Below are 24,588 nucleotides of genomic sequence, written 5' to 3'. Positions count from 1 at the left end.
CCGCGTCCCTCCGGCCCGGGGGACGGAGCTCCCGCAGGGCGGTGCAGTCTCGCCCTCCCGCGGCTCCGCAGTGGTACAGCCCGGCGCACCCCTCCTCCAATGGTTCGGTCCCGTGGCAGTTCTTCCCCCCTCCCCCGAATGGTTTGCCCCGTCGCTTCGCTCTTTCCCATCCCCCCTGCCGCACGCAGTGGTTCAGTCCTGCGGCTGCGCCGGCTGGCTCCGCCACTGTCGTGACTCGGAAGTGTTCCCGCACCACTTCCGGGGCGAGGGGGCTTCCGGCCTTGCAATCCGTTACGCTGGCCGGGCCTGGTTATGTGAGCGTCGGGGCTTTCTCCTCGCGTGAGTGCCCGGGGACTGGGGGTATCTGCTGGGGTCTGCTTGGGCGGGCGGGGGCGGTGGCTGGGCGGCGGCGTCGGGCTGCGGGCTGGAGTTGCGCGGAGCGGCCGACCCCCGCCGCGGCGGGCTGCCGGCTCCGGAGGGAAACTGCCCCGGCGCGCTCGGGATTGTTTATATGTATTTAATTTTGTTCCTATAAGCATACATATTTATTGATTTATTCTCTGAGTAATCGCTGGCGGCAGCTGCCTGGCGGCTGTTGGAAGATGCGGCTGAGGGGCGCCGCTGTGGGGGGCCTGCACCGGGCCCGGCCTCCTCCCGGGGGTGTTCTCCGGGCTGCCCGGAGCCGAGTTTCTCATGGAAGCCGTCCCGCGGGTGTAAAGTGGTAGGGCAGGCGACGATGGCGACTCTGTGTGGGGAGGATTGCGCGGCGCCGGCCCCGGCTCTTCACTCCGGAGCGATGCGAAGTGCTGGAGTAGGCAGCTGCCTTTGCCGCTACCAAGGAGACTTAGTAAACAAACCCAAACGTTTCTGGCGTCATTGTCCCCCCGCCCCCCCTTCCCCTTCACGTTGTTAGTGGTGCACGCGCGAGTGCGTTTGAAGACGTTATGAGCTATTTCAGCCTCCTACAGTGAAGTCAGTGGGCCTCTCCCTCAACAAGTAGAAAAGAGGTTTTCATGCAAACGTTTTTTTTTTTTTTAATGCACAATAGCTTATTGCAAAAGCATGTTTAGGCTTAAAAAACTTTGCCTCGAGCACCTGTGCTTACTGACGTGTTTTGAAGCTGTGTAACTGGTGCCCTTCATTGGGCTCCCTGTGTTCAATAACTGAGGTGGGTGTGCTTTTTGTAGTTTTAGTTACCGGTTTTCCTGCTTGTTGTTGCATGGATGGATGGCTGATGTGTTGCAGAGGTATTTGTTGTGTTGTTCCCTTTCTTGAAGGTCGGTAGGTCTTGGTACCTTTTGTTATGGCTGTGCTCAAGAAAAAAATATAAACCCACAGGATTTTGTGGTCTTGTGTTTGTTTGGATGTTTGTTTTATTTTTTTTTTTTTTCCAGCTATGCCCATAAACAGCAGGGAAGGCTCTAGTTAAAGGTGGGAATGGCATGAAAAATTTATACTGAAAAGGAACTCACCAGTAAGGGTGATTCTTCCTAAGAAAGGAAACCTGTTAAGAAAAAGGAAGATGTGCAGTGTTGGAGAGTGTTTGATTCACAGCTGGAAATGGAGCCAGTGGTTTCACGGAATTGCAGGCTGGGAGTTGCATAGAGCTTGACTGCTTCTTTGAATATGGAGGTACCAAACTGCCCAGCTGTTCCTCTGGGTTAGATGCCTCGTTTCAAAAGTGCACTTCCAAAGCCTGTGTGTTACTTTGTTTGCGTTACAAACTCCCTGAAGAGTGCGGTGTCAGCTCCTGGGGAAGCTTTGATGGACAGTTTTGGTCCTAGAATTTAGCGTGGTGGCTAAATTTAGGGCAGGACCAGGATGGGGGAAAGATAAGTGCTTTCTTACCTACCTCAGAATTAATTTTCTGTGCCTTATCTGTTAGATAAATTATTGCATGGGCAGTTCTGATAGTGGTATTTAAGAGTTAATCCTTTTGTAACTTAAACAAGGGAAAGCTGGATCTAAATTTAGATTTAGAGGGCTTTTTTAAAGCTCCCTGTGCATGCTAGATTGGCACTGTGCAGCTCTGGGCTGTAGGAGTCTCTTGTTAATCTGAATACTTTCCTTGCCTAGTTCCTCTTACTTTTACCTTTGGAACGTGGTGGTGGCAGATACTAGTCACACCATATCCAGATGTTTTCCAATCAGGTACAACCACAATTTTTACAACTTGTATTTTCTTTTCTTTCAATGTAGCATATGAAATTGGAAACAAAGCCAAATGCTTTCTGATGTGTGTCGTTGATTTTCCAGAGGGAACTGAATTGTTTGGTGGATTTGGGGAAAAAAACCCAACCAAACAAACAAAAAAAAAAAAACCCAAATCAAGCAGATGTGCCAACAAGAACTGAAGGCTCATGTGTTTGAATATTTAGTAAACTTAAATTTCATTATAAGTGCTCTTTGGAACATGATGGCTCAATAATTGCCCATGAAATTAGATCAGCATTCAAAACCACCCTGTGAGAAAATCCAGCTGACTTGTTTTCTTTGCCTGTGTATAATCCCAAATGTTACCCAAGCATATTAAAATAAATGCCTTGTCTAGTAGCTCTTCTGTTTCTAAAAACTAGGAACTGCTGTAAGAAGTTGGTGATGGAGGAAATCAGTTGGTGGTAGAAAGGAAGGTGCATATGCCTGGAAGAGTAACTTGCTGGGGTAGGTGGCTCCATTGACTTTATCTCAGAATGAGATGGAGCTTGAGTGTTTTGCAGATGATGGCTCCTCTGATGGTTGGAAACCTGCATTTGCCTTCTAGCTGGAATGTACTCAAAGTACATTAAAATACTGATTTATGGCAATACATAAGGATCTTAGTTCAAAACCTAAATGTTTACTGAAGTGCTTGTTTGATAAACACTTGTTCTGGAGGAAACACTTAATCTGCTCTGTTCTTAAAGCCAACAGAAAACCCTGCTGCTAATACAGCATGAAGAAAGTGTTTGTAATTGCTATTTGATTATTCAATTAAAATTACTTAAGGCAGCTCAATGTAAATATGTAATCTGTCTTAATAGCAAAGCCCAGGCTTACAATTTATACTGCAGCAGAGCTTGTGCTGTGGTAGGCACACAGCGCTCAGTGCAAACCTGACTTGGCCCAGGTGAGGTTGTGAAGGGAACCTAGGGCTGCGGAAAAACGCTGGTGCATGTAAAGTGATTGAGCACCTGCCATGCAGTTATAGTTTTTGCGGTTTAGTGTTTTATTAAAATATTGTGAGGTTCTTCTAAATTAGAATTTGAATACGGGGGCATTTTAAGGAGAAGTACAGTGCCTGCCTTCAGCAGACCTAGTGTGCAACCTGTAATTCAAATACTGGGTGTGCTGTGTGCAGACTGCAAATGTGCAAATGATTCACCTGCCCAGGGAATTGAAATGAGTTTTGCTGTATGTGGTGATGCCTTGTATCGGTGGTATTGAGTCCAAAAACAAGTGATCTGTGGCCAGGTTACCTGCATTTGCAAGCTGCCTGCTGGGGAGCATCCTAAATTACTCTGAATAGAGTCTTCAGAGTGGGATGCAGAAGAGAGGATCAGCGGATGTGAGAGCCTCTGCTGCTGAAGAACTGTATGCAGAGTACTGCACACCATGGGATTTTCCAAGCGAAGAAGCAGTGAGGGGTTGGCTACAGCGGTGAGGGCAGGTCCTTGCAACTACAGCTGCTTTCAGTTTTCAGAGTGCCTTCGATTGAATGGCCTTGAGGGATAATCGGTTGCTTTTTAGTGTCTGGGCTTTTATGTTACAGAAGTGCATAGTTAAGGTTTGCCTCAGAAGAATCTCCTTCTTAACCAAACTTCTTGGTTTACATAATAACAATAAAAATGCTTCCTATCTATTTTGTATTGCTGGTTCCAGCTCAGGGAGGGTTAGAAAAAGTCTGGTGTGTTAAGTGCTGGAACTAAAGCTGGGCTTTTGTACAGGTGGATAAGCTCTCTGAAGTGTATCATGACTGTGTTTGTGTTTCACAATGGTAATTTGTTTGAAAGGTCTCCCACAAGAAAAAACAAACAAACAAACAAACTGGGAAATGCTGCTTATTGTTCATAAAAAATAGGAGAACGAGCTCTCATATTAGGTGTAGAGTCAACTTTGGTTTCCTTCTTTTTTGCTTAAGAGCAGGTGCCCAGTTTGGGAAAGGTTGTTCATAAAGTAAGATTTGTGATGTGCTTAAAATCTCAAATTCACTTCATCTCGCTTGGTTTCTCCTTGTCTATTCCCAATTATCCACAAAACAGACTTTTTTTACTGACAGAATTTGAAGACTTGATTGTTTGCTGCAATACCACATTTTCCTTAACTCTGAGTTATGCCTCCGAGCAAAGTACAAGCTTGCCTTTGCAGCATAAATATGTCAGTTTAGATTGTCAAGTCACAAGTGCTGATTTGTTTGCCCTGTGCTTAAAGGATATCTTTCTGAGGGGTAGCAGGGTGAAAATAACATGGGTATTTGTTTGATTCCACAGCAGTGAAGAAATGCATGCTGTTTGGAAATGTCGTTGAGTATATGTTGGTCAGAACTGCGGTTTGTGGGAATTGCTTCTGAAAATAAAAAGATCCTTTCCTCACTGTGCTTCTTGCTTTGCGGAGAACTAGGGAGCAGGGGAATGAAGGTCATTGTGATAGTGAAGTGGAGGCTTATCCATGGTTTTGCCCCTGTGGTGGCTTTGGTTGGCCTCCATAGTCCTCAATGGCTAGGGAGTGCCATAGCTGGCTGGACGTCGCAGTGACAGGTCAGCAGGAACCTGCTCTGTTACCACAGACTGCCAATGGAGAAGTGATACAGGCAGAGGTTCTGCATAAAATCTAAATATGCTATGTAAATTCCTACTACGTATATAGCAAAGATGCCTGCCACTGCCCTGCTATGGGACTGGTGCTGCCAGTCCCTGCCCTTATGTATCCTGGCAGTAACTTCGCCACGAATTTTGTGTTGCTGTAGCTATCTTAGCCTTTGGGAGGATATTACGTAATTGAATTTCAGTTTGAATAATTCATACATAATGCGCTGCTGAAACTTGAAAAATTCCTAGTGTTTCTTCCGTTTGTGGTGTTTTTTTTTTTTTCCACTTACATCATGGAGGGACTAGCTTTTGATGAGTCTGCATGTTTTCAGCCAACATAAATTGTTTTTAAACACACTCCTGTTCACAGCCACGAATTTAGCTAAAAGTTTAAACCTCTATTTAGCAAGATTTGTACTGAAGTTAGGATAAATCTTTACCAAAAACTTTGTTGTGTTGAAGCTCGATCTTTTTTCTTTTTAGCTTTTTTTTTTCCGGAGCATCAGAGGCTGCATTTGCAGTTTAGTCTGATTTAGTGAAGCCTGCATTTTTAAGGCTCTTAAGTGCAGAGCTGTGCTACGTGGCTTAAAAAGGGAGTGTGCAAGTAAAGATATGCATCAAGAACACTCGAATAAAACATAATGTTTTGTTCCAAAAATTCTCTTAATATGCAAGATATGTAATGCGGAGTAGGGAGAGTGGGAGAAGAGCACCCGATTGAAACTTACTTGTCACACTTGTAGAAGAATCCAATTTTTTTTTCATATTAAGATATGACATTTAGCTTTATATGTGTCAATTAATTATGTTTTTCCATTACTTGCTTATAGAAGCTTGCAGGGATCTGTCTTTCTTAATGCTTTGTAGTGTTATATATTAAAAGCTCTGGATTGATTGTCATTATGAATTTGGATCATGAGACATCTCAGTATCTGTCAGTTTTATTGCCAGTCTGTGCTAATGCACAGCAATTAACATGATTGCATTAATATGCACCAAATCAAGTCTCCTGCTTTCTGTGGAATAATGGTTGTGATGTCTGAGAATTCTCTATTTCGTGACAGAGCTGTGAAAAGGCCTTTTTTTTTTTTTTTTTTTTTTTAAAAAAAGACCTAAAATAAGTAATCTTTCTTCTTGTTTCTCTTCAGTTGAGCAAGATAGACTATTTTGTTTTGAAATGCATATTGTCATCCTGTTAGGCCTTGTTCAAAGGGCCTCTGGTCCCTTTTAGTTTTGCATTTTATTACTGGTCCAGAGGATGGTTTTGATGTTTGCGGGTTTTCTATTCCTATTTTCAGTGGGGAGTTCTGGTTATACTTTTTTCTGTCATCAGGAGCCCAAGATAAAGCTGAATCTTTCACCTAAACTGAGTTTCACAAGCATCTGGTTTCATATAACTCAGTAGGGATGTGAAACTTAACATAACGATAACTGCTTACCTGTAGCCACCTCTGACTTAAAACTGGGAAAACTTATCAATAGTTGAGGAGTCTTTGCTGTAGAGCAATGTCCCTTCTACTATTCCCGTTTCCTCAGATGCATTGGATGCTCTTTGCTGGGCTGATGCCTGCTCTGCTTGTGTAGGTGGTGCACTGCCTCACTGAAGTCTGACTTCTTGCAGGGATCGGATTCCCAATGTCCTGCCATGGATGATGACAGCCAGGATGAACTGATAAACAAGAATGCTGCACTACGCAAGGGCAAAAGACAGAGTCTCGCCTTCCTCAGTGAAACAGGTAAATGTGTCCTTTCTGCACGTGCATGTTCCTAGGTCTAGGTTGGAGAGAGAACCTATTGGTTTAACCTCCAAAGAGAAGTAAAGATGTATTTGTGACCATTTATTTCTTTTTTCCCTGGTAACTTTTTTTGTTTGCTTCCTAAATTCTGTATCTCAAACTGCTGGCATGCTTTCCTGGAGTTTTTCAGAACAGGCAGCTTTGATACAACTGAGGAAATCTGGGTTTTCACTTCATATAAAACATCCTGAGCAGTAGTTCTGGTGTGTCCTTCACTGTTCTGCCTGTCTGCATCAAATAGGTATTTCCTCTTTTCTTTTTAAGAAAGCAATGGTGGAAATAGCTGTGATTCAGAAGATGATACTGGAAGTGAAGAGGAAGACGATGGCACTGAGGAAGAGGGAGGCGAGGAGGACAAGGAAGAAAGTGAAGATGAAGAACTAGAAGGTAGGTCTGTTGATGTGGACTAACAGACTTTTTTTTAATAATTGGAGAAAGAGCGGGATGAAAGCATTTCCTCCAGAAATGAACCATTAAATGTAAATCCTGCTGTGTCAGGCCAATGCCTAAATCCTACAGTAATAAACAAACAAGTAATATTCCCTAATTTTGAAGTTTTTAGAGTATTTGTATGTTTGAAGACTATCTGCTAGCCAAAGTGGCCTAGTGGTAGTCAGTAGGAGTGAACTCTGCCCCAGCACGAGTAGAAAAAAGCAAGGCCTCAAGCTGTTTTTTCACTTAGGAAAAGCATGTTTGTTTGGTTGGTTTGGCATGGGGCTCTAAAGTGAATGTTGTGATGGGGAGTTTTGGAAATAAATTACTGTTAAGTGTAGGGAGGAGGGAAGAAGGCTAATTTTCTTTGAAAAAGGAGTTTGGGTTTTACTTGGATTTGTTAATTTTACTGAAAACATACTCTGTAGGTACATGTACTTCTGAAACTGCTGCACTCAAATTAATAATAATTTGGATAGAAAAAAATGTAGGGTTTTATGATATCTTAAAGCTTGTTGGGAAGGCAAGAGCACAGTTTTCCAGTTTACTAGTTAGACTGATTCGAACAGAGACTAAAAAGTTGATGCCAGGTGCCAAAAAGCTTTATTATTCCATCATTTAGGATATTCTCTGCAATATCCAGATGGCAGAATCCAACAGAAAAGAAAAAAGACAAGGGCCCCATTTTCATTATTAAAAAAAAAAAAAGTCAACAAAACAACAACTGCCCCACCCCCCCCACCCCCCAAAAAAAAAAGTGAGAGTGTTTTTTAGGTAACTTCTTGCTGCTTCTTGAAAATGTCAACTTAATTCACAGGTTTTAGGGGAGGACTAACACACGTCTCTGTGTTTTGTACTAAAAAGAAAAACACCTTTCAACAATGTGTGTGTAATGTTTAAAATTAATTTTACTCAAACCCAAGCTTCTTTAAGCAGTCTTCAGCTAGGCAACCAGATCCCTTGACTCTCAAAAATCATGATTTACTGGTGAAATCTTTCATCTGTTCTTCTGCAGGTGAGCATATTGCTGCTTCTTGTCCTTTAGAGTGTCTTTAAAAAAAAAAAAAAAAGTTGGATACAACATAACTTTATTATAACTCTATTTTTTAACTTCACTGGTAGCCTGACATATCTTACTCTCTTGTTGTTTTGATAATCTGTTGGTTTTCTGCTGTCTGTCCTTTTTAATCCCTTGCAAGACTAGTCTTGTTATCAGGTTTATTTTTGCTTTATTTTTCACCAGAGTAATCCATTGCTTTTTAGTGAAGGGATTTAGGAAAAAAGAAAACAGCAAAAATTATTGCCTCTAACTGGGGAGGCTGTGCTTCGCTGATGCAGAATTTGGAATTTCCTGTGAACTGGTGCCCCATCCTGCTCACCCCTTCTGCCCTAACTGCTGAAACCCTGCAACACACGAGTTGTTTTTCATCTCTCACTTTTTAAGATTGCGAAGATGATGATGAAGAAGAGGAAGAGGAGGAAGAAACTGAGGCTGCTGTGGGGGGAATGGCTGATTCTTTGAAATTAGAGCCCCACATAAACAGAGCGAGCATCTCCTCTGATGAGGATGGTGAAAACTGCCCCATTTGCCTCAACACGTTTAGGGATCAGGCTGTTGGGACTCCTGAGAACTGTTCCCATTACTTCTGCTTGGACTGCATCGTGGAGTGGTCTAAGGTGAGCTGTTTTGTCCCTGATGTTCCGTGGCCTTCTGGTGTGCTCTGCTCTCTCCCCTCTGATCATGCTGTTCTGCTGTAATGAGAACAAAACTGTAATATTTATATTTGCTTTCTTAAGCTTTTTTACACAGACTTGGGTTACTGCTCTATTTGGCAGGATTCGTGTTTGTGAAGTGTGGATCTGTCTTTCTTGTACACATCCTGGTCTGTTCTGTTCTCTGAAAGCTGTAGTGTCATAAGCAAGTGTGTTTCGAGGCATGTAAAAGTCTTTTTTTTTTTTTTTTCAAGTCAAGACACCAGTAATGCTGTTTTTCTCTCTGTATATATTTCACTGTATATCTGTCTTTATCTTTTGTTGAATTCTGTGTTGTGGCCATTGGATGGGAATCTGTTGTGACAGTGAGCATTTAAATGTAGAAAAGATATAAAAGAATGCTGACTAAATCAGCAGTTTGCTCTGAATTCAGTTTTCAGAGTTTCTTGCCACCAAACTTTGTAGTTCCATAATCATAATTGAGTGAGAATTACAACAAAAATTACTGTGCATGCAGCAGTACCAGTGGTAATTAAATTTAAAAAAAAATAACTGAATATATTGGTAAGCCACTTCCAGTGGCTCATCTGTCCAAAAGAAAGAAAATATCCTAAAACATGAGCACCATTTCAAGGGAATGTTTGGAAGAACTTTGCTGCTTTGGCAGTTGAATGATAGTTAAATGACTTCAGCATAATAAATGCTTTTCTAAAAATGCATGTTTTCTCTGATACCATAGGTTGTTTGTAAGTCAGGTAAGGTAAGTCAGATTTAACTACCTAAAATGTCAAGACCAATAGTTGTTAAAATGATTACTACATTAATGTAATGCTTATTACATTAATAATTGAAGATTTCCTTTTTAAAAATCGAATGAAGAGATGTGCTTATTAACTGTGTGGGGAAAATTATTTTTTTTTCTTTCTAGAATGCAAACTCCTGTCCAGTGGATCGAATCCTCTTTAAGTACATTAGCATTCGGGCACATTTTGGTGGTAAAATCTTAAAAAAGGTAAGCTTTATACTGTAGCAAACAAAGCCAATTGCTATAAAATAGCTATTCAGAGGTTTACACTTCTAGCATTGTTTACCTGATATTTGGTATCTGGATGAATTATTTCTTTCCTATTTTGAGATTGCCTTTTAAGGAACTGTTACTATCTTTCTTCCTTCTTAACCATGTTTCCTGTAGTATTGTGTGTGGATTGAAGTGTGGCATTGTTTCTGATGGGGGGCAAAAAAGGTGGCTTTCATAACTGTCTCTTTTGCATAATGGATGTTTGACTCTAAGCTGTTCTGTATTGATAAGGCTGTCCACACGGGGAAAATGCCCCACATACTGCAAGTGCTGTTATATTATGAATAGGAATAATCTAGGTTATACACGATTTCTTCCTTCTGTCTTGCTGCTAGCTATACTGTGTAGCAGTTGGGTTTGTAAGGGGAGAGAGGCACAGGGCAATAGTAGAGCTCTTAAAGGCACAGGTTGAGTGTGCTAGTAGTCTCTCACAAAAGAATATTGAAGAGCTGTCATTGCTCTTTATTAATATCAGAAACATGTTGCTTTTCAGGGGACACTTAGGAGTTTGCTGTTTTCATAAATTGATGGTTTATTATTAAGTATCTGCATTTTAACAGAAGTGTGAGTTAACATTTAAATGATACATTTGGGGGGAGAAGCTAAGCTTGCTCTCTTTTGTTTTGGGGTGTTTTTTTGTTTGTTTCTTTGACTACTTTTGGTCTTATTTGGGGAATTTTGGATTCGCCTGTTTTTAAAATGCAGTTTTCTGTAGCTGTTGGCATCTGACAGACAAGTTCAGTAGATGTTTTCAAGCGTTTGGTGATGTCCTAGATGCGTTTAATGAACTAATTGAAGGTTCTGGTATGTAACAGCCGTTTTGGTTCATTCACTCTTAGGTTTTGCTGCAGGTACTGTTAATGTGACAATGAATCTTACAAAGTGCCATGTTCTGCATAAAATGTGAACCCCTCTTTTATTTAGATTCCTGTTGAGAACACAAAAACTCAGGGTAATGATGGAGAGGATGATCCAACCTTCTGTGAGGTTTGTGGCAGAAGTGACCGTGAGGATCGCCTGCTGCTGTGTGATGGCTGTGATGCAGGGTAAGAAAAGTAGTGCTGTAGCACCTGTGTGATTGCTGACAGCACCACAAGGGCTGGCCAGTGTTTGGTCCACGGGCACTATGTGGTTTGTAGGCTGCCCCTTGCTGTTCTCTTCAGGCTCATTATGTGGCCAGACCTGTATCCCTGTGCTTATAGTACAGACATCCCCAGGATGTGATGGATCCTTTTCTGGTGATGTAGCAGCATGTGTGGAGAGTCCTACACAGATCAGTGCTGCAGACCACTGAAACAGGTGACCATACCTTCAAATGATAAAGATGTTTGCGCTTATCTATGCAACATCTGGGTGCAAGGATGGTAAAAAAAAATATAGTCAGTCTTACGTCTCCTTGAGAGGGTGCATGACTTGACCCAAATGACTGGGCATCAGTGCTGTGTGGGAGAAGTGCTAAAGATTCACCATTTCATGAAATTTTGAGGTCTTTTCTTTATAGCCACGGCTGTTAAATGAATCCCTTACTCTTGCTTACTTCTTTCTCTGCCTAACACTTTTTTTCCCTCCTTGATTAATAAAATAAGTGCTTAAGTAGAGGCATCAACACAACTTTGGGCCTGCAGTCTTCTGCTAGAATTTAAAGCTCTTGTACTGTTTAATCAGTCTTCCAGCATTGTCAGTTTGATGTCAAAAGTTACCCATTGAACAAAGAGAGATACTTGCTTGCAATGAATATGTAAAATAATCTGTCTAGCTATCTAACTAGACATCTGGTAAGTCTTGTTTGTCTTTGTGTTCTGTAGTATCCACATACACCAATTCATCTTCTGGAGAAGAGACAAAATCAGGAATGATAAATATTAAGCATGTCATCAGAATACCGAGTTTAAAATACTTGACCAAACCCAGTGTTTCATAGGTCTTATCTGAAGTCATGTCTTTCAGTTCTTTCTGAACGTTCATAGGCCTTATCTGAACCCAGGGAATTGCTTCAGATTTTCCTTTGTGGTTCTCAGTAGTTCCTCTGATATTCTTTTTTCCAAGTCTGATACAGGTTTTTGGTTTTGTTTTTTTGTTTGTTTGTTTGGGTTTTTTTAAATCTTATTTTCCTAAAATAAGTTCTTTTTAAAATGGTTGACTTCCAGAGTTGGCACTTCTGGAAGCACTTCCTGAAGAAAGAACTTTCAGTCTTTACTAGCTCGCCATGGCTGAGATTAACTCTAGAAAAATGTAAAATAGCTTGCTTCAAATCCTAATTTTATTTCTCTGCATTCTGTGGCCTGACAGTGGAATGAAAATTTCATCAGTTATTTTTGCCAATGATTCTAAAGCCAATGGAGTCATCCTGTTTGCAGGATTCTGTTTGCAAAATGCTGTTTCCAGCCATTGCCTTTAGCTAGACGTGGCTTTCCACAATATTTACACTATGTGGTATAATGCTGTTGTCTTATGAATTTAAGTTATGGTTTAAGTAATCAAATTTTTTTTTTCACTTGAAACCATTTTCAGGTAAGACTTGTTGGAATGTGACAACCTAACATTTTGAACTGTGTAAAAATAGCATTAAGGTTGATATGAATACAAAAATGCTCATGTCTAGACACTTGAACAAACAGTAGAACAAAGGTTAATTGTATTAATGATGTGACACATTAATGTGTGACTTCATTCAGGTTACCAAGTAGCAAGAAAAGATTAACACTGATGTAGAGATAGGTATCAAGAAGGTGAAGAACAGGGCTACATCCACAAACAAATTCCTTAATTTCATAGATCTCATTTTTCTTATTGTTTGTGAGGACCGAGACAAAATATGAGGCAGGAGGTCCCCAAAAGCATCCGTTCATTCCTTAAAGGTACAAGAAAGAAGTCCGAAATCAGGTCTTTGCTACCAGTCACAGAGCCAGAGCGATGTATTGAGGACATGATGGCCAGTATCTCTTGCCCTCTGCATTGCACACAAATAATCCTGCCCAAACTGCTTAGGCACGTAGCATCTTTGTGCTTGTGAGTGGGTGGGTACAAGAGTGTGAGTCAATGAACCTGAGAGAATAAGTGTGAGTAAAATCAATTGACTCGTTTTACAAAAAAAATAAAAAAAAAAGGAGTATTACCTTATCCTTCTATAAGATCTGGCATTGAGTTTTATTATGATGATTTTGTGTGATAAGGTTCTTTCCCTATCCAGGGGACTCTAGATAGCTGTTGCAATAGGTTCTCCAGTGTTCAAAGTTTTAGGGCTGAAAGTCTTTGCTTGTCAAGTGGGTCATAACATGATTTCAGAACTCCCAGAGTTAATTTGAAAACTATGTAATGAAGTTCTTGCTACAAGTACTTTTGTTATGACTTTGGCCTGAACCTAACAATATGACTTGTCAGAATACTACTTTGGGGAAACGATCTCATTCCTGGCAGCTGGCAGTTGGAGAACAAACTCTTCTTTCCCAGAGAAGGAAAATACTTTGCTATTCTAATTTTGAAGTAATGATTTATTGCAAACGTCATTTTTCAACTTAATCCTCTTAAATCTCTGGAAGAGTGTAAAATCTCATCTGCTAAACTGTAAAATGGGGTTAGAACACCAGATGGATGTTCCTTCCCTTTCCTTACTCTATGGCCAGGCACTGAGATATGTTATCAGGCAGTAAATTTTGGCATGGGAAGGTGAAACAGAGCTTTACTTATTTCAGAGTTAAACACTACTACACCAGGAATAACAGTAGAATTTCCCCCTTTAGGAAAAGAATAAAGTTGGTAATAGAAATGTTGCTGATTTGACGCTGAAGCTCTTACTTGAAGGCTGTGGTCTCCCCATGTTTCTTGCGTAGGGAACTTGGTCTAAGCACTTGGCTTTCATGGGAAGCATCTCATTTACTTGGGAAATATGTTTTAATTCATTTTAGCAGTGTAGCTTGAACATGAGTTGCATCAGAAATTCTGTGCTACTGACACATGTCACTTTGGCTGGGTTTTAATTGCTGAAAATTGAATTGAACAAATTACAGAACCCAAGTTGGGTAATGTTGAAAGGCTTTCCTGTGTATCTTCTCTGTAAGTGGTTGGTGAGACTGAACAGTCTAGTTGCTCAGCTGGTTGAGTAGAGAACGTTTCAGAAGGCCTACCTAAGGGAGCATCGTGCTCTCTTCTTTCCCTTTGAGATTTCGTAAGGACAAACACGGTTCTCAGTCAGATGGTGTTTGGAAGTCAGTGTGGTTAGTCTGTAGTCCTGCAAGCAACTGTATGAAGCCAGTGACTGACCGATGCTCTGCAACCTGACTTGTGCAGTTACGCAGAAGTCCTTTTCACCAGTTGTCTTAATGATGCCAGGTATACATGGGATGCAATGCTTTTATTTAACATAACAAGGCATTGCAGTTGACCTGTGCCTAGTCATGCAAAATAAAATGTTCATATGTACCAGTAATGTTAATACTATGTTGGTTTGCAGGAAACTGATGTTGTTTCCTGATTGCTGGGGAGACCTCCTCAGCATCTCAATACTTCTTTCTCTTTGCCACCGTCAGTTTTGGCTCTGCACGATTCTTGCAGCTTGAATTCAAATGGCAAGTGATACACCACATAGTGAGGGAAAACCACTCACTTTTCTGAGCTTTTTGAGCTTAAACTGATCAAAATAACATTTAGAATTTAAGACCCTCATATAACTATCAGGTAGCATTTTTTCTCTAGACATTAGTAGAAACAAATGCGTAGACAGTAGGTGCAAGCTGAAGAAAATGTGTCCGCCTTATATAGCATATGAATAGAGGTAAAAGGCTCTCTTCTCTTGGTAAAGAGGATATTGTTTGATTTTTTACTTCTTTTTTCTTTTGTCAAGGTATCACATGGAATGCCTTAATCCACCTCTGAGTGAAGTCCCTGTAGATGAATGGTTCTGTCCAGCCTGTGCCCCCACGGATGTCAGTGCTGCTGCAGGTAAGGGTTTCATGGCATCCAGTCAAAGTAAATATTTTTCTTCTGACTTAGATGATGTGAAGCATGTGCTGTTTTGAAGAGATGATTAACCCCTGGTTTTATCTGTTTTAAATAATTGCTTTGATAGACATTCTCTCTTGAACCTAAAGAGTTGACTTGAACTCTTGACTGATAAGAGAATGTTGTTTATTAAGATTTTCGTCTGGAGTTACAACCTGTGGAGGTGCTTCTTATAAGCATTCTTTAACCTTTCTGAGGCAAGCCCAGCAGCATAGTGTAACTGCATTGTATTACATTGGAAAGAATTTGTTAGTAACCTGACCTCAGATTGCCAAGGTGGCAGCAATTTCTGTTACTCAAAATCGTCTTTCTGTGTAACAGTCTGAAGCAGTGGTGTCTGTGGTGATTTCCTTTTGAAAGGATAATGTCTGCCTTTGGAGGTGCTTGGCTTAAGAAAGGGAATACTGTTGCTTGGGGTTTTGTGTTGTTGTGTTGGGTATTTTTTTGTCCAAATTCTTGAAATGCTTTCACCTCTAGAAAGATAAGTGACCTAGGCATCTTTTATTTCAAGATACAGATCATGTCAGCGAAGAAGAGGTTGCTGCCCTCGTGGCTGATGTTATTCCTACCACCAGTAGGCTACGCCCTCATGTCCGAACCCGAGCTATAGCCAGAACTCGGCAGAGTGAACGAGTTAGGGCAACAGTGAACAGAAACCGGATAACAACAGCGCAACAAATTCAGGTATTTAGGAGTATTTGCTAATGACCCTCTAGCAGAACTTTGGGGAAAAGTTGAAATAAGTTCCCCCTTTAAGTAGCTAGTTGTCTGTGTTGACTGTCCATAGCACAATGGTTAGTAGTTGTGAAGTTCTTTTAAATTGAGTTATAGAACATGTGCCAATTCAGTGCAGCACAGGACCAAGATTCTCTATTTTGAAACCTGCGGTAGCTTCCTCTCTTAATCTGCACTTTTATCACTTCAGCTGTGAGTAAAATGGTATTTTTATTCCCAGTTAATGCACAGTTTGTGCACCACTTCTGTTTTTTTTAGCATGCCTTTTTTTTTCTGAGACAGGGCATGTTTATTTGACATTTGTATATTTGCTTGTTTGTCCTCCTACCCCTTTTCCCGTAGCAGTAGAACCTGTTGGCCACCTTCAGCTAAATTGAAGAGAAAAATTCAGTATTTTTAAGGTTCCTGTGTTTGTGAAAATCAGCCTCTTATTGAAGAGAAAAAACCCAGGTGCTAGTGTCTTCAGTGATGTGGCAGTGTGAGTTCAACCACATTAGCAGGTGCTGGAGAATCTATGGAAGAAAGTATCCCAAATACCCAAGGTCCCTCAAATCCTTTACTCATTGAACTGTTTACTGAAGATGACCACAGCTGAGATATTTCCGGATGTTTCTGTTGTCTGGGAAAATAACAGTCCTTTAGGTAACAATTAGTATGCTGCAAACTGAGAACTTTCAAACTTGGGGATCTCCTGCCTGCTTTGCCCTCTGGCTTTATCCAAAGTACTCTACCTGTCACTTGCATAAATATAAAAAGCCTTAAATTACACAGGAGTCTCATGGTGACTTAGTGTGGAAGCAGAGCCTGTAAATAACCTCTGTGGACTAGTGATAAGTTAATTGGTTCTTCATTAATGCTGCTTTTGAATTTGGTAGAAATACGTGAAATTCTACAACTTCTGAAAGGAAGAGGAGGATCTGACTTGATATAAGGAAAATTGTTTTTCCCCTGAGGATGGTCAACCATGGGAATAAGTTACTTGGACAGTTCTTGAAATCGCTATCTTTGGTGGCATTCAGTACCCACCTGCAGAAAGGCCTAAGCAACCTGATTTGAATTCAGTGTTGACCAGTTAACAGAAGGGTTGAACTCTTCTGAGGGACACCCCAAGATCCTGTCCAACCTGACTTACTCCATGATTCTATGAAAATAAACTTGGTTTCATCTGACAATAACATGCCATTTTGGTTTTCATTGTATTGTCAGTTTTTTTCTGAAGATAGGAAAATGTAGAAAATAGGAAGAAGGGAACAGTATATGAAGTATTTCTTCAAGTTGGTCAGTTGGCTGGGGATTTCAGGTTGGGCCTACTATAAATGCTGTCTTTGGAGCGTGAAGTGCAGACTGGGAAAAGACTGAGTTGGAGGTAGGAGGTCTGGCAGATTAAGCTTTCCCTTGTAATCCAGTGGTAAAGGAGAGATGAGAAAGAAAAAGGAAACACTTTAGGTTGTTAAGTGCCCCAACTTCATGAGCTACATTCATATTCTGTAACTTCAGATAGAAGAAATAAAGGTAAAGAAAGACATACTTAAGGGAAGGAAAACAAAATTCCAAAATCTAGGGGGAAGAAGTAGAGGCTTTTCATCATCTTACCTTCTTGCTGGTTGGGAATAACAGGCTACTGTTAATTAACTCCCCAGAGTTTACCGTTAAATTTCTCATCAAAATCATTGTAAGCAAGAGGAGAGAAATTTGTAGCAAATCCCAAATGGTCTGAATTACAGCAGTAAGTACAGTGTGAAATAAGTGCTGTGAACAAGGATCTAACTCACCTTAAGTTTTTACCATGTTTTTTTTCCTTTGATTTAAGGACTTCCCGGAGTGGTTTAGCAGTCCTTAAATTCGTTATGTCCTCCATGGTGGAGGTCATTTTATTTGGCTGCCAACCCAGCTGTCTCCAAACCCAGGCCTTTTAATTTCAACTTTGAAGAATTAATAAAATAGAAAAACTTGATGAATGATTTGATGCATTGTTGTTAAGCAATTACATCTGAGTTGTCAGGGCTATATGTTGACAAAAATAACTGTAGAAGAGTGTTGTTTGAGGTGAAAGGCTGTGCAAGGTAACTGCCAGTGCTTTTCTTTCTTTCCCTATCTGTTGTTTTAGAAATAGTGTGTCTCTGTCTCCTGCAAATGAGAGAGGTGGTGCTTGGGGACTTTACCTTTGCATAGTAGTGTAAGCCTGGGAGTCCAATACTTCCCATTCAAGAAACCATCCCTAGCTCCACTTCTCAATCTGCAGAGATTATTACAAACTATACCTATAAAGACGCTATTACTTACTCCCTTTGCCTCCCAATAAAAATGCCTCTTATTCTAGCTCATACCTTGAGTTGACTGAAGCTTAATTCCAGTAGTTAAGGAGTGTGTAAGCTGTTGTCCTCAAAGCACAGAGAGATGCTGATATCAGATCCTTGGAAAGCTTTAGTATTTGGGGAGGCAGTTTGTTTTGTAATTCATCTGCTCTTCTGTAGGTGCCTAAACTAATGGTGGTTAATTAGACGGGCTATTTTAGGTCCTTCTAGAAAAATGAATCACAGAATGATAGGGGTTGGAAGGGACCTTTGGAGATCATCTAGCCCAACCCCCCTGCCAAAGCAGGTTCACCTAAAGCAGTTAGGGCAGGAACACATCCAGGCAGGTTTTGAATATCTTCAGAGAAAGAGAACACATTTAGGCTTTCCTTACTCCATCCTGTTCTCTTCCATATCAGAGAACCTTATATAGTATTTATTGGTACTCATGGTACTTAAAGCAATGGCGTTATAATAAAAATAGCTCATTAAAATAGTTTGGAGCATGCATTAGTGACGCTAACAGAGAAGCCTGGTGAAATTACATTGCATTGTCGTTGCTTGAAGAAAGGAGAGGAGAGGTAGGAAAGATGTCCCTGCCCATGGCAGGGAGGTTGAACTAGACGATCTTTAAAGGTCCCTTCCAACCTAAACCATTCTATGATTCTGTGACGTTTTAGGAATATGGTTGGTGTGGGCATGGCCAACTTAACATACCTTTTGAGAGAAACCTGCTCTTAACATTTTTGCAACTGAAGGAAGGAACAAACCGGTGCTATGTTTGCACAGCAAGGAGGCTTTGAATTCACATTCTGAAGCTGGTGGTTCAGAATCCATATACTTCAAATGTGTTTGTTTCAATGTAGTTAACCCTTGAGTACAGAGAGGAAGAAGAATTTGAACCTTGTAGGAGCAGCCACTGCTTATCTCAATGAAGTAATGCTCTGGAGGGGGACTCACGCCTCACTAAGTTCCCTGAGGTGTGTGTTTTGAAATGCTGCCTCTGGACATGTTTCTCAGCATTAGGTAAATCTGACCTAAAGAATGAGGAGTTTAAGACAGGAGACCTGTACTGTGTTGCTTTTCAGTCTTAGCTCATCTCGCTTTGCTATGTGATGAGCCAGATGTCCGTTATGTGGATTTGGGAAAGTTCTTAAGTGAGCTTTTTCATTAAGGAAATGTCAATCTCGGGGGTTGTTCTCATTTAAAGAGTCAGAGTTAGGCTAGCTATGACGTGTAATACTGAGGGAGGCTGAAAAGCAAGGTCATGTTCTCCCTAATGTGACAGTCAGTAAGTGAGAAAGGTGACATAATTGCTTAACTGGCAGCTTGGTGGCATGAGTACTTCTCATTCAAATCTCAAAGCCATTTTTCATCAAATGCTTTCATAACTAACTTGTTGCTGACCTTTAGATAACTGTATAGTGTAACTTCTAATCCCCCATGCAGCACGTGCCAAGGTACCTCATGTCGTCTCTTCTGGATGAAACAATTGAGGCAGTTGTAGCAGGCCTAAACACAACCGTCTACCAGCGTCCTCTTACGCCGCCGCCTCCTACTAGGCAGAAAAGAAAAACAGGTAAGGGCATCGGGCACCATCCGTGGTTCCCATCTTTGGGAAGCTAAGCCTGAATAATGCAAAACAGATCAGCTGTATGCTGACACACCTGTGCAGCTACAGAAGTATACCACATGTGTTTTCTTCTTTCCCTGTACTGCCTCTGCCCAGAAGTGTCTTGAAGGTTGCTTTTAAATAAATCCTAATGATTTTACTATTTCTGATCTGCTGGTTTATATGGTTGCAGTACTCTGTAGGTCTCTGAGCTGCTTTGTGTGCCATGGGGGAGTGAAAAGCAGAGTACAGGGTATAATGCAGTGCCAGCACTTAGCCAGACACCTGGTTGTTTTTTGTCCCATCAGGTAGGAGGAAGAAAGTAAGAGGCAAAAAAAGAACTCAGACAAAGTCTTCTGCTGGGAAGAAGAGTTCAGGGGTGCAGCTGAAGAGACGCAAGCACCTGATAAAGAAGAGAAGGGGGAAAAAGAGGAGAGTAAGATCACATGTGAGTTTCTGCCAGTGTCAGTATCTGTCATTTTTCAGCCATCTGTAAAAGCACTATAACGTGGGACTTGATGGGAAAAATACTGTCTTATAATGATAGCAGATAACTTTCTTCTGGTAGGAGTATGTGCAGGATGTGTCCAGTGCACTCCAGAAAGATGCTGTACATGGAAATGAATTGCAACTTCCAGGCAGGCCTGCTGGCTTTGCTGACAAATCCTGTTACACTGTAAAGCATGTACTGCAGGCTTTGTGTTATGCCTTTCCATTCAGCTGTAGTGTTTACTTGGTACTGACGCAAGCTGTGTTAAAATTACCACCACCTATTCTTTTTAATGGGCTATCGATGTTTGTGTCAGTGTTGTTGCAAGCCCAGTTAATCAGCCATAAGGGCTCTCAAAATCCCTTTCAGTTGTGGATAGTGTTCTCACATCAACTATTAACAAATACTCTGCACCATCTTGACTTTTGTCCTCAGCTACCTTAACTAGAGTTTACATCCTACAGCCAGAACTGTCCCTTCAGCCTTTAACAAGGAGTTGACAATTTGGAATGACATTATTAAAGATTTTTAGAAACTTAACTTATCTGGTCATTTAAATGTGATACGTGCAGTCTCTGTATGAAGTGACATATAGGCCATAGTTAGAAGTTTAATAAATGCTTTAAAACAAATATAGACAATAATTTTGCACCACTTCTGCTACCGATGGTAGTAACCTGATGACTGTATTTAGCTTAAGTGAAGAATTTGGGGCTTTATACCCATGGTACATAGCTGCCCTAACATACAGATAACCCAATCTCTCTATCTGTGCAGGTGAAAAATGAGATTACTACTCGCTCCCGTATTGCAAGAACTCTTGGTCTTAGTAAACCTGTGCGTGGCGCCTCACTTCCTTCCATGTACAAACCAACGGAGCCCTCACTTCGTCTGATGAGAGCAGATATCGGCGCAGCTTCTCTGTCTGTGTTTGGAGATCCATATGAGTTGGATCCTTATGAAAGGTAAGATGTCCCTGGATTATGATCAGGGACCTGATAATTTCACAAGTGTTGGGTTGTTTGTACATGTGATTGTTTGCAGAGTGTAGATGTCGTGTCTGAAGACAGCTTTGGATACACAGCTCATAGTATTCTTTCCTTCCTCCTTGGCCGACTTGCTGAGCTCTTAGAGCTTCTTTAATGAGGTTTGCTGAAATACCAAGCCTTGTGAAACCTTTAGTAAGATCTATGGAATTATTCAAAGGCTAGAATCTGAAGGAGTCAGATCCTAATCAGTCATTTTCTATTTATTTATTTTAAGTGAAGATAATGTATTTGGTGTACAATAAACAATGACTTCACATAGAATTAAATGGATCTGTGGAATCTTCCATGTTTCTTTTTTTCCCCATCTTCGCTATTCCAGACACTTTAAATTCATGAGGAATCTTACTGTGCCATAGTTTGTGTCACTCTTAAACTTTGGATTTTGGGGAATGGGCATCTGAAATTATTGTTGGTGAAATTTAATTTTCCACTGAAAATCTTTTTGATCCTTTCATAAAAGGAAATTACCCATTTAATATTTTAGAAATAAAAATCTACATTTGAATCTCTGCTGGCTGAGTTACGCTGTTCTATGTAGCCACAGAAAATAAGTATATTGTACAAATCTTTTTTTTTTATATATCTCATAATAAAACAAATGATGCTCTCTAACTATACCTGTCCTAGTAGTATTATGTACTTCATCTATTTGACATGAAAAACATCCAGACAATTTGAGTGTTTGTGTGTATGTTTTACCCACAGTAACGAAGAGGTTCCAGCAAATCCAGATTCACCAGTGAGTGCCAAAAGGAGAATTCTCTCCCAGTCAGCACTGAGGTCTCACCGTCCTGTAGCTAGACCTATTTCTGTGGGACTTCCCAGGTAAAAATCCATCAAGTTATTTTATTTTTCTTAATTGTCTAATGATCCTAACAAAAGAGCAAACTGGGTGGTCATCCTGGTTTAACTCTTCTCTTACCTTGAGTATTTTGAAAGTGTGCGTGCGTGCCTCCACATCTGTAGATAAATAACCACAGCATTTTATGCAAGAATACTTTTTTTTTTTTTATGTTGAAGGACACACACTTATTCTTTCATAATAGCTCTAACTGTTGCACTGAAATTTCAAATTGGTATTTCCACCCTAACCTGGCTCTTCTTGTTTTGGGATTGTTTAGTAACCTCATTAGTATGGCTTAAATCTCAGTCTCATTAGCCTTTAAAAAAACACTCACTTATTTGAGAGGACTGGGGAATCTTAAGGAGGTGGAGATGAGGGATGTACCCTTCTCACCCAGTTCCTTTGTGATTTGTTGGAGCTCAGAAAATTGAGAGAAAACTCTTTGATCATGCAATTTAACAGTTGCTTTGCTGTCTGACAGGTGTCTCTGTGTGTGCACATTGTGTGCCTCTGTGCCTGCCAGGGCCAGGGAGCATTACTGGGTGCCTCCCACTGGCAGCCACAGTGGGTTTTAAGAACTGGGGTGTAGAGTGCAGAGGGGTAGGACACAGGGAGCAGGAGCATGACGAGAAGAAAAGGGATGGGGAAAATGACTGAAGCAGGTACCAACCAAGTCACATAAAACTGCAAGGCTGAGGGAGTTGGAAACTAGGAGAAATGGAGGGAGCTCGGCTTAAATGATTAAACCTATGAGAGGTTTACATGGATGTCCTCTAATGCATCTGGTGTGGCAAAGGTTGTTTTCTCAGGATTAAGATAGTATATTTGTATGATAACTTTGAATATTTCTCTACCTTTCCCATCTTAATCCCGAAGGAACCCTTTCAGGAAGCTTTCCATGTCCTCAGAGTTATTTGAGTAGCACATTGTTTAGAAGGTAGAACTGTTTAGCTGCAATTCAGTATTTCTAAAGGCTTGATATGCCTGGACTACAGTGATTTTCCTTGTCTGGGCTGGGTGGCCAGTTCTTTTAGCCTTCCCATTTTGTCTTTCTATTGTGTGTTATTACAGGTTTTTGGTGTACATTGTTTGGAAAGTTTGCTTTGTTGTCATACAGAAATGACATGTAGCTCCCTCAAAGAGCCGGGTCTGTTGGTCCCTTTAGAAGTTGGTTTGGTGGTTTTTGTTTTGTTTTTTTTTTTTTTTTTAACCTAAACAAAACAAACCCCCATATCCCACAGCACAAAACAAAGAAAGAAAAACAAAAAAGCCACACCCCAATACCAAAAACACTGAAACCTTTTTCAGTCCATATTTCAAGAACAGAGAACTTATAGTTAAACCATTTTGATAAGATTGAGTAATGCATAAAAGGGAGTGTTTGTGTTGTCCCATGTGTAGGAGCATTGCTGTTTTTCAGTGTAATTCCTCCTATGCCATGCTCTTAGCTACTCTACCAGTAGGCACTTATGTGTATTCTGACTGGTGCTAAACGCTGGTTCAAGCTGCATCATTTTTTTTCAGATAGCATTGTAGGCCTGAGGGGTACATTTGTGATTGTGATTTGGTGGGGGGAAAAGAGGCAGTGAGGATGGAAATATCTCTGAAGTGCCAAGCAATGGTTTAAGCTTCAAAATGCATCTGAAATGCACTGGGAAGTCAATCTTCATACACAACACAGTGAGCACCACTCTTAAATAAGATAAAAAGCATTTGCTTACCCAAGGTCTCTGGTATGATTACATGCTTTCCTATCCTATGTTGTTCCTGTAGGAAATCAGTAAATGCTTCACCTTCTGTTTGTCAGAGGGAGATGGGGGCTGAATGACTCTAGTGAAGCCAAAACTACAAGTGAACTTCCCTGGCTGACCTCTGTTTATGCCCTTGATTTTGGTTTCTTTTTAATGTAATGTGTGTGTATAGAACAAGTGCTGTAAGAGTAAAGGAAATATAACCCCTCTGAAACATGCAGAAGCAGTGTACCTGCCTTGAGTCCTGATCAAGAAGCAGAAGCTGCCCCTGTGCCTGATCTGTTGGGAAGTATCCTGTCTGGACAGAGCTTTCTCATGATGAGTAGTTCGGATGTGGTCATCAACAGAGATGGTTCGCTGACGGCAAAGAAGGCAGGTAAGAGTTTGGCACTTCATAGTGCAGTTAGCCTCTTTGTGTCATCCATGTCTGCCCTGGTCCTACAGGCTGCATAGCTTCAAACGTAGGGATGCTCTTATTGAGCCTTTGAATATGTAGGATAGATTCAGTAGTTGCAGCAGTAATCCATCTAATAAGATTCTTACGTATGCTCTGAAATTGTGTTACTTGCCTCTGTTTTAATGGCAGAGCTGAGATGTTACTAGAGGATTTTGGTTTTAATAGGTAGCTTTCTTCTTTCAGAAGCACTGTAGTTTCATGCTTTGCTATAAAAAAATGGAGGACTGTGTAGAGCAGAGATATCTTAGTACCCAATTCTTCTGGCATTTGTCATGCATTGCTGCCATGCCTGTGGACTGTACTTCAGTTTAAAGACCACCGCCTTGGCAAGAAGTTACTTTTCAAAAGTAGAGCTCTAGAATACATGCTAGTATCTTCAGCTTTGTCTTCCTTTGGCATGGTATTATCTGGAAAGAATCTCTTCAAATTGAAACTTAGAGCTTTATTCTTAAAATAATTACCTATAACATCCTTTGTTTTAGTCATTTTTATCAATCAACAACTACAGGATAACAAACATGAATCTGGTCATACCTATAGAACAGAATAATTTAT

General features: G+C 40.7%; 1 protein-coding gene across 1 annotated transcript in view; it reads left to right on the top strand.

Moving 5' to 3' along the window:
• The first annotated feature begins 273 nt into the window (after positions 1 to 273).
• Positions 274 to 24,588, top strand: part of PHRF1 (PHD and ring finger domains 1) — a 32,390-nt gene continuing 8,075 nt past the window's right edge. Inside the window, exons 1-13 of the mRNA XM_082485939.1 lie at positions 274 to 339; positions 6,406 to 6,520; positions 6,845 to 6,967; positions 8,457 to 8,689; positions 9,654 to 9,737; positions 10,728 to 10,849; positions 14,644 to 14,741; positions 15,313 to 15,485; positions 19,280 to 19,409; positions 19,751 to 19,890; positions 20,710 to 20,897; positions 21,687 to 21,806; positions 23,798 to 23,952. Coding sequence (XP_082342065.1) covers positions 6,430 to 6,520; positions 6,845 to 6,967; positions 8,457 to 8,689; positions 9,654 to 9,737; positions 10,728 to 10,849; positions 14,644 to 14,741; positions 15,313 to 15,485; positions 19,280 to 19,409; positions 19,751 to 19,890; positions 20,710 to 20,897; positions 21,687 to 21,806; positions 23,798 to 23,952 — 1,657 coding nt within the window. The 5' untranslated portion in view covers positions 274 to 339; positions 6,406 to 6,429. The remainder of the gene's footprint in view (positions 340 to 6,405; positions 6,521 to 6,844; positions 6,968 to 8,456; positions 8,690 to 9,653; positions 9,738 to 10,727; positions 10,850 to 14,643; positions 14,742 to 15,312; positions 15,486 to 19,279; positions 19,410 to 19,750; positions 19,891 to 20,709; positions 20,898 to 21,686; positions 21,807 to 23,797; positions 23,953 to 24,588) is intronic.

The sequence above is a fragment of the Vanellus vanellus genome, assembly GCF_965231255.1.
Source record: "Vanellus vanellus genome assembly, chromosome: 6".
Taxonomy (NCBI): domain Eukaryota; kingdom Metazoa; phylum Chordata; class Aves; order Charadriiformes; family Charadriidae; genus Vanellus; species Vanellus vanellus.
This window is presented reverse-complemented; position numbering and strand designations above follow the sequence as displayed.